The sequence below is a fragment of the Lactuca saligna genome, chromosome 3 (genome assembly GCF_052625555.1).
Source record: "Lactuca saligna cultivar CGN05327 chromosome 3, ASM5262555v1, whole genome shotgun sequence".
Classification (NCBI taxonomy): domain Eukaryota; kingdom Viridiplantae; phylum Streptophyta; class Magnoliopsida; order Asterales; family Asteraceae; genus Lactuca; species Lactuca saligna.
This window is the reverse complement of record NC_136419.1, coordinates 4,817,062-4,827,182: the sequence shown is the minus strand read 5'-3', so window position 1 is coordinate 4,827,182 and position 10,121 is coordinate 4,817,062. Positions and strand designations below refer to the sequence as shown.

At 35.2% G+C, this 10,121-nt stretch overlaps 1 protein-coding gene across 1 annotated transcript; it reads right to left on the bottom strand.

Moving 5' to 3' along the window:
* Positions 1-3,638: 3,638 nt before the first annotated feature.
* LOC145035135 (PKS-NRPS hybrid synthetase cheA-like) lies at positions 3,639-7,206 on the bottom strand. The gene is made up of 5 exons (XM_078983727.1): positions 7,154-7,206; positions 6,556-6,595; positions 5,423-6,467; positions 4,895-5,335; positions 3,639-4,816 (listed from the first exon to the last, which is right to left on the bottom strand). Exons 1-5 carry the CDS (start codon positions 7,204-7,206, stop codon positions 3,639-3,641), a joined length of 2,757 nt encoding a protein of 918 aa, XP_078839853.1.
* Positions 7,207-10,121: the final 2,915 nt, after the last annotated feature.

Here is a 10,121-nt window from a genome sequence, read left to right as displayed (position 1 = left end):
CTTTACCCTTAATGGAGGAGCAGTGACTTGGAAAAGTTCCAAGAAAGAGAGCGTGGTTGATTCAATGTGTGAATCAGAGTACATTGCAGCGAGCGAAACGTCAAAGGAGGCAATATGGTTGAAGAACTTCATTGGATACCTTGGAGTTGTGCCAACCATAAAGGATCCCATGGAAATTTTTGGTGATAATGAAGGAGCGATTGCCTTGACCAAGGAACCGAGGGATCATGGCAGATCTCGATATATCGACAGAATATATCATTTTATTCGACATCGGGTGCAAGAAGGACTCCTCGTAGTAAAGAGGGTATCGTCAGAGGATAACCCAACAGATCCGCTTATGAAGGGACTGAGTACGCTTAAGCACTTGCAACACGCTAGGAGCATCGGGCTGAAGGACGATATTAGTTTAGATTAGATAGTTTAGAAACGTGTAATAGATAAGCTGTAATTAACATTTGATGATTAAATAAAATAGTATTATTTATTAGTAATATTACTGTCTTATGTTAATTGTTTACCTATTGTTTCAATTTGCATGTTTTGACTTCCTGAATAATAAGAATTATTCGAACCGTCCACAGTCGTTCATATGTTGGAAGTAGGTATGAATGAAGACTGACATGAACTGGTGTGTAGATTGTCTAAAAAGTATTAGACATACAAAAAGTTTGTTACAACGTTCATGAGTGCTTATGAGTTTGATTTGAGCATTGGAATAAACCCATGCTTGCTAGAATCACTTCATGGAATTTATCTCGAGTGATCGCGAGACGATAATATCACATGGTCTTAAAACCTAGATATATGGTTTATTGTTTGGTAATTGGTTATGCATTAATAATGCGAAAACGCATCAGTAACTTGATGTTGTAAAACACATTGTTGTGTATGATTTGGTTAGTGAATAATAAATGCATATAAGTCGAAGTTTATTTGTTGCTTTAATCCTAAGAGGGTAAAAGCGATATCAAGGCCCCTCGATGATTTGGTTTGACTTATGCGCCGGGCCCGGTCAGGACTGAATTGATGTGTTCAATTAAGTTCTATGTCAAACAAATCAGAGATCGAGAAACAAACTGTTGGAAAATAAGTATGACTATGTTCCATGTAATTATTTGCACGATATCTAGAATGGAGGACTATATGATCTTTTATCTAAAGGAAAAGTTACTGATATGATCAGAGTTTGACAGCATCGTTGAGATCTATGATTGCTAATCGGATTGTGTTGACATTTCTAGTTACTAGGCTTATCCAAGTGGGAGACTGTTGGATTAGTGTCCAAGCCCGTAACTATATTTGGTAAGTACTTGACCCGGTTGTGCATGGTCCTTTTATGTTGCATTCACCATAGCAACTTGACAGGGTGATTTATGGAGAAAAAGAAGATATTATGGTTTATTAATATATTATAAGAATAATATATTAAAAGAGAAATCATATTATTTAATTAATATTAGTCATAAATTAATTATGAATTAATTTGGTGACTAAAAGAGATTAATTGAATAAAGGAGACTTAAACTGTCAAATGTGTGATAGTGGAATTTTGGGCTGGGAAACCTAATGGATTAAGGGGTGAACGAAATTATGATGGGAGCCCATCATATTTTCGTCCATGGCCTTATTCCATAAGGTTCCATGGGCTGCTCACAGTATAAATAAGATCCCTAGGCTACAGAAATCAGCCACTTGCTTTCTAAGAACCCTAGAGCCGATTTTTTGTGTGCCTCCTTCCTCTCTCATATACTACCCTCTTACTATTTGGTGTTTGTAAGCCATTATAGGAGTTACACTTCTGACTCTAAGCTCAAGGAAGAAGAAAGATCAAGCGTTCTTGAAGAGGTAATCATTTAGATCTCATTAGTTACATTAGTTTTATAATATGTATGCTAGATTTAGGGTTTCAAATCTTGGATGAATTGCATGTACAATAGATAAACCTAGATCCAAGTAATTAGGGTTTGCATGTGCATATAGGAATGTTCTTTTGTGTCAAACCCATCACTTTCAATCTCCTACTTGCACAAGACTCATATTAGACTGATATAGACAGTGGTAAACGTCTAGCAACATTTCACTGCCCCTAAGACCATACGACTGTCTGTGCCATTTTATCAATGCCCAATTTCCAAAAAGCTAAAAGCTACAATTGGTATATAAGGTAAGTTTATCAGTTATCCCTTTGCTACAGACATCATGTTGAACATGAGGTACGGATCGCAATCAATCTCATTGGTTGTTCAACTTTTGGTAAGGCGCCTTAGTTGTCTAAATCCCAACACATAAGAGGAAAAAAAATCCCATCTTGACTATATAAGCCTCAAACCTTAGTTGTTTAGAGCAAGAATCTGTGCACGAGTCCGGGTACGAGCAGAAACTTTATTAAGCAAACGCATCCCTTCCATAAAACATGTACGAGCTATATCAAGGATCTCTTTGTCTAATGTAGTTGTAATTTTAGGACTCACTAGTATAGAAGTCTTAGTAAAAGGATGATAGAAATAAGGAAGAAACGCATCAAAGGATACAAGAGTAGGCGTTCCAAGGTCCTTTTAGGAAGACGGCAACACAGAATCAAATACAACAAGTATTATCGTAAATAAGTACAAAACAAGATAAGTACAAAACAAGATACATATGAAATCAAAAAGATTAAAGGAAACATACCGATGTGCTCTGAAGTATTTGGTGAAGTTGTAGCAGCGACTTCCAGCAAAGCATCATTCCCAAAATCAGGGATCGGTTCAGACGTTTCCCCAGAAATCAAGTACGAACTTGAAGGAAGACCCAAACCAACCAAGGGAGGATTCAAAGTGATGACTGTTGAATCCACACTAGACATTTCAAATAGACTGGAGCTAGTACGAAAAGCCACTGTTGAAAGATATATGTAGCAGTCGGAGCATGCAAGGTTTGATCCTTAGATGACAAAATAACAAATTCAACAAGGGTGTTGATGTGGACACTCCACTCTAATCTAGTCTAATACACTCTAATCTATATAGGTTGTTATGTTACCTAATATTTTACTAACTTTTACTATTTATTATCTTATTATTATATAATCATTTTATTAACTTTATTTATTTTTCAATTATTTGGCACAAACTTTTAAAATTCATGGTAACGTTGATCAAGTTATTGAATTATATATATATATATATATATATATATATATATATATATATATATTGAAATTGGAATCGAAGCAATATGTGTTCGTACTTTGACGTAAATGAGATTGGTTCCAATCACAGACCAATTAATTTTATTAAGTTTATTTTTCAATTATTAATTATTTCTTACAATTAACGATTTCTATTAATCTTATTATTATTTAAATAATAGTTTATAAATAAATAGTAACAAATATGACTTTTCTTTTTCTATGTACGTCGTATTTTTTACAGTAACATGTTTTAGTTTTTAACTTATTATTGTGATTTACATATGTTAATACAACTATTTAAAAAAAAAATTGGACCATTTATTCGTACGTTTATAAGATAAATAAGATAATAACGATATAAATTTCAAAAAAAAAAATACTCTAAACAAATCCTCACCAATCTTTTTTTTCTTTTAAATTTTAAATATTACATAGCAAAAATTTGATACAAAACAAGCAACAACTAATCACTTATAGTCATAAAAGATCTTTCAGTAGGTTTCAGATGCTTATAAAATTCTAGCCGTGACTTATATATAGTTTGCCATTCGGTTGCTGACGGGGCTTTGTTGCGGATCCACAATGCCGCAATGGGAGGCATTGGGTACTCTCCTTCCAATTGTACCATCACATAATGATTGGTGTACACAAGTGCAAACGTAAGGACCCGATGATTTTGAAACTCTCTAGGACCTCTCCAAAGAGGGAAAAAAGTTACGGGGCCTTCAGTGGTCAAAAAATGAACGATCACACCAAACCTGTTGGCTATCAAGATGCCTGTCTCAGGCATAAGCATCCAATGTTCTGTTGGTGCTGACTCATTTTTCGTAAAGAAAGACAATGAAGTAACTACTTCATCACATCCAACGAAAACTCTTGTATAGTCGTCATATGAACAAAATAACTCGTCTAACAATTGTTGACGAATGTAAAGCCACTGATCTTCACCATATCCAAGACAAACGGCTACTGATCGAAAACCACAATTTCCATCACCCAATACATTTTGTATATGTGTGATGTATGGATGAAATATAGATGGAATTTCATCCAACAATGAATTATGTCCCAATGGTGGTTCCTCGTTTAAGTCAATCTTGTATGAACATTGGCCTATCGGATCCTCGTTCATGTCTGTCTGGTATGAACACTGCCCTAGTGGTTCCTCGTTTAAGTCTATGTTGTATGAACATTGACCTATTGGTTCCTCGTTTAAGTTTATGTTGTATGAACATTGGCCTATTGGTTCCTCGTACGAACCCATGACGAATGAACTATGTCTGGCCGGATCATCGTTCAAGTCCATAAAGGATGAACTATACCATGGTGGCTCCTGGTTTAAGTCTGAACAACTGTATCTGTGAGTAGCTTGACTTTGATGTTGGACACGCTTTATTTTTGGGCGTCCACGGTTATTTTTCTTAACCAAAGGTTCATTGATCAAATTCGTTGATGGATCAGTTATCTCATCCATTCTCCTTAAATAATTATATTTGATATGATCTGGTTGAGTGTTGTATATCTCTTTAAACCTTTGCATACGATGATCAACATTAAGATCACCATATTCCACAGATATAGAAGGCGTCAAATCAAGCTTTCTCCAAAAAGCATCAACCGAATCTAATGGAATAGGTGAACCTATAGTTAAACAAATAAAATATCATAAAGTGGTTATAAGTATAAAAATGTCAATTTAATCCAATAGATTAAACATACCTGTACCGACATACATCACAAGTTCGTGAGCACATGGTAATCCAAAACATGTCCGCAATTGACATCCACAATTCTCAGGAGTTGGTACAAATCTTTTTGACCGATGAAGCTCTTCCAATATTTTATCCATAGCATGCACTGAAACACGTTTTCGCAGTACTTCGAATATCTGATCCTTAAACCTTGGCATATAAGTGATTATGCAGCGTGTGAAAGTTTCTTTGATAGCGGTTTCTTGTGATTGTACAACTTTTTCAATAACATGTATGAATTTGTCCAAATCACATTTCGCAGATTCCAGGTGTTTTTTCAGCTTGGCGTGTTGGCTCTCGACTCTGTTTGTTGTTGAATTTCCAAAACTGACATGTTTGTCAGTCCACAACGATACAAATCTTTCAGCATACTTCCCCAACCAAACAGTATAAAGATAATCAAAAACATCTAAAACGTGAAAAAAACAAATTAGTTTGAATGAATTAATAATAATTGTTAAACAAATTAAGACTTCAACAAATATAAGAATAATACCTGCATGTTCGAACAATAATGTTTGAAGGTCTGCATAATTTTGCATATATGCATTTAGTGTTGGAGATTCGACTAACTTCGTCCACTTTAGATGAAAAGAATTCCAAGTCTTTTGTGGTTTGATTCGTTGTCTGCAATGCTTTGTTATATCGTTGAATATATGCCACCTACAAAGTAAATGATTACTTTGTGGAAAGACATCTCCACATGCTTTCATCAATGCCAAATCTCTATCAGTGACGATAACACAAGGAAAAAAAGAATCGTTAATCGTCAATTTCAAACAAGTCAATGCCCATATATAGTTGCTCGTTTTTTCATTATGCATGAATGCAAAGGCTATGGAAAATGTCTTGTTTGTAGAAGTGACACCAACAATTTCTAGAAAAGGAAGATTATACTTGTTTGTTTTATATGTAACATCCATCAACACCACATATGGAAATGCTTGCCACATCTTTAATGATGTTGGATGAATAAAAAATAGATCTTCTAACTCGTTAGTAATCGTGTTTGCACGATACTGTAAGTTGTACCCTTTAGTTTGCAAAATGTGCATAACATTCTGCATCGGGGTTCTACCTTCTCGCCGAGATCTCCCCAACTTCTGGACAAAATTATATATAGTTCTCAATGAAGACACATTATTTTGATTTTGCGCTTTTAGTGTTGGCAAAATATTTCGCGGTTTCACATCCAACTCTGTCAAATCTTGCACCAAACGAGCTTCTTTATCTGAGAAACGCATTGCAAAAGGATGACCCTCCATGTACATTGATGGTTCGTGATTGTGTTCGTCACGTACGACCCTTAACTTCCAACCATCGTGTGCTTTCAAATAATTTCCTATCAATTTGAATGGACAATTAATTTTTTTTGTTTGCGCATCTTTATTCCTGGCTACGCCACCACGATCACAACCAAGTACTATTTTAGAAATGAAGTCCTTAGTTATTGCCTTTGATCGTTTAGTGACGATAACGTAACCTTGTGAACGTGTCACATTTTGCACCCACATCATTAAATCCCCACGAGAACTAAAGACCTAACAATTGAAAAAAAAACCATGTTAAAAAACCAATAAAATACATCAATTAATTACGAATAAGTAAATAATAAGATTAGAGATATACTTGGTCCGTTGAAAATTCCGAAATATTTTCCATTTTTTTCCTGCAAAAATAAAAAAACAAAATAAAAATATTAATTAATAACCTAAATTTTATTTAAAAATATATATTATTTTATAAGTTTGTGTTAAGTAAATGTAAAGTGATCATGAGAACTTCAAATAGCATAACCAAAACAATTATTTTATAACCACAACAATTATTTTATAGCACCACCTGATTAATAACCAAAATAATTATTTTCGTTAATTAAGTTTAGAAAATGGACACCTTGGTCCATGTTGCCATTGGACCCATCCTTAGGCTTAAAGAATTGTCTAATATATTTATAAAAAAACCCTAGTTTTCCCTAAATCAGTTTCCACACCATCTAACATTTCGTATCCCTCTTCCATATCTATCTCGCCGGATTGTAGACCTCATTGGCCACCATGTTGCCGCCACAATATATGGCACGTTCCTGTCACTATCTCGACGGAGCATTGCAGCAACCAACTCGCCGTCTCGTCGGATTTTCGATCTTGTTGGCCACCATGTCGCCGCCGCAAAATGTGGCCCGCTCTCTCTCTCTCTCTATGGAGCACTGCCACCACCAACTTACCTTCGTTTTTTTTTCCGTCGGAGAACTGCCACCACCAACTCGAATGGCAACATCTGGCGAATGACCCCGACGAACAACATATAAATGAAGATACGAAGTTGGAAAGAAAGAACTTACCGTTTTCCGGCGAACAACGACTCCGTCGACTATTTTCCGGCAAACATGTTTTCTTTTCCGGCAGCTTGTATAAACTTTATTGATTTTGTATTAAGTTTACTGTATTAAACTTCTATTAAGTTTACTGATTAAGTAAACAAACTTATAGCCATTGTAAATTTAATTAGTTACTGTTTTTTGTGTTTTAACTTTGGAAAATAAAAAATTAAGCATGGGAAAGTGGAGATTCTTTTGTAATAACATTTAATAGAAAAATTATATAAAAAAAGTAGAAAATTATGATATATAAAACAGGAAAGGGGAGATTCCTTCGTAATAACATTTAATAGAAAAACTATATAAAAAAAGTAGAAAATTATGATATATAAAACAGGAAAGGGGAGATTCCTTCGTAATAACATTTAATAGAAAAACTATATAAAAAAAAGTAGAAAATTCATAAATGGATTTCATGACCCGATAAAGTTTGTTTCTTAATATTCATGGTTTAAGGCGTGGAAAATAAAAATTAAGCATGGGAAAGTGAGTAATTTTCTTGGAAATAGTTCTGGAATATAATCAAAAAGCCAACAAAAATTTGTCAAACATTCTACTAAAAAGGAAGTCAAAATAGCGTAGACTGGAGTGTTTAGAGAGTGGAGTGTAAAAATAATATGCCAGCACCAACTGCCACCACCAACATTCTACTAAAAAGGAACTCCATATGGAGTGTAAAAATTTGTCAAACATTCTACTAAAAAGGAACTCAAAAACTACACCTCAGAAGAAGGAATATTCTCCTCGGGATGCTTCATATGGAGATCAGTAACCAGCGGAAACTCATGAAGAGCAGTTTTTGTAGTCGTTGCAGATGAAGGCTCCTCGGAAAAGGAATGACCACTATATGACAGAAGCCCATGAGATTTTGATTCACTCCCTCAAGTGATCCTATTGCGCTTCGATGATGATAAGTCGATTACCTAACCAGGACGGTTTATAACTCCCTCGAGAGAAACAACTTTCTCCCCATATACTTTCCTCTTCGATCTTAATGAGGCTCTGATAAATGATGAAGGAAGTTTCCTACTGTCTAATTCCATTTTCACAACATTTTTAGAAGGGGAAGGAATAATGGGAAAATTCGTATCCTAACCAGCAATATTCATTGTGGAATCCATACTAGACTCTAATTGAGAAGAAGAATTACGAATGGTGACTTCCTCGGTAACCATAGCAGAGCTCGCGAAGCGTTTGCGATGCAACAGTTTTAATAAAGTGACTTCATGACCTGCGAAGGTTTCCTTCCCAATTTATTCTAGTAGGAACTCATGCCCTCCATCCCAAGCGTTACTTCATCGGCATCAGTCCATTTCATATAATCTGACAGAAGATTCACAGTACTCCGTTCTTCGGAAGTAAGATCAGGAGAAGGATCTGCAACTCTATCAGCAGTAACGCCATATGCCATAGGCCCAACAAAAGCAATAGAAGAAAAAAAATGAATTCCACCTTCCAGTACTTTATAGAAGTAGGAAGGGCATCGGAGATTTCTACTAAACCATGACGAAGAGAAAAGGATATCTAATCTCCATTTGATATAGGAATGTAAAAATAACGGAAAAGTGTGATGGAAGGCACAATCTCAAGTGCAGAACATAACATTTCAAAGCAAATGATTTTTTGAAAATCATTTAGGGTAATTTGAGTGATGTGAAGATTATAGTAATCAAGGATTACCTCCAAGAAATCAAATGTTGGAAAATGCACCCCGAACTTAAAGAATACTTGATATACCCAAAAAAACCCTTCCAGAGTGTCAATGATGTCATTAATTGGTTCAGGAAGACAAGGGTGAAACTCAGGATTGATGTGATACTTCTTTACAATATCAACAAGAGTTTTTTGCAAAAGCCTAGACTTTACGGTATGAATGTTCATCACCTATTTGTTATCCATGTCGAATCAAGATGAAGAAGAGAGAATAAAACGGGAAAAAGAAAGTTGTAGAAGGTGATAAAAATAACCAGGCAGAGGGAGTTATTTATAAGTAAATCAAACAGAAACCTCTCACACTAACGGATGAAATGGCCGTTAAACGTAGGTAATGATGAAACCTACAGGTTGTCGAACCATTACGTCAACGTTTAATCCAGGTGTTTGATCTTATCTAGACCCAACGGTTACCTTAAAAAAGTTTGAATTGTTACTCTAAACGAAAAATAACAATCCAAACGCCGGGTGGGGGGGGGGGGGGGGGGGGGTGTTTAATAGCTCGATCTATGAATAATTGAATATCATCCTTACATACAGAACCTGGTATATATAGAACCAGGTATATATCGTACCAATAATGTATCAAACAAAGTATACACCGGACTAGGTATATACCTGACCATGCATATACCGAACTAGTTATATGCCGAACCATATGAAATAACGAATAAAGTATGAGAATACGTCACAACACTATAACAGTACATACGAACTCACCAAAAACAACATGTATAAATATGTTTGACTAATGGGTCCTTAAACCAACGAACCACAATTGTAAAAACGGCTAACAAGCACACACGAGTGTACCTTTGGGATACGGCCATTAATGCATCATGATGACACACATGCTCAGTGTAGGAAGAGGGCTTGGACCCTCCATATCGGCTATAAATAAAGAACGAAGAACACTCTAGAAGTTACATACATTTGATCTGATCATTTCTCAATCGATTATATTCCAAATACTTTTGTTCCTTCGTTATTTAATAAATCGTCATTATCGTAAAAAAAACATTTTTTGACTTTAACATCGAAGCGTTGGCCCGGGATCACATCTCGGTCAATTAGCTTACAAGTTTTTGTTTGTTGTCTCTAG

What these genes read in the sequence shown, in the direction of transcription:
- LOC145035135 (XM_078983727.1), bottom strand. Translation starts at nt 7,206, where the DNA reads ATGTTGCCATTCGAGTTGGTGGTGGCAGTTCTCCGACGGAAAAAAAAA. An exon ending in CGACGGAAAAAAAAACGAAG is followed by an intron (nt 6,596 to 7,153) that starts GTAAGTTGGTGG and finishes TTATTTTTGCAG; the next exon opens with GAAAAAAATGGAAAATATTT. An exon ending in ATTATTGTTCGAACATGCAG is followed by an intron (nt 5,336 to 5,422) that starts GTATTATTCTTA and finishes TTCACGTTTTAG; the next exon opens with ATGTTTTTGATTATCTTTAT.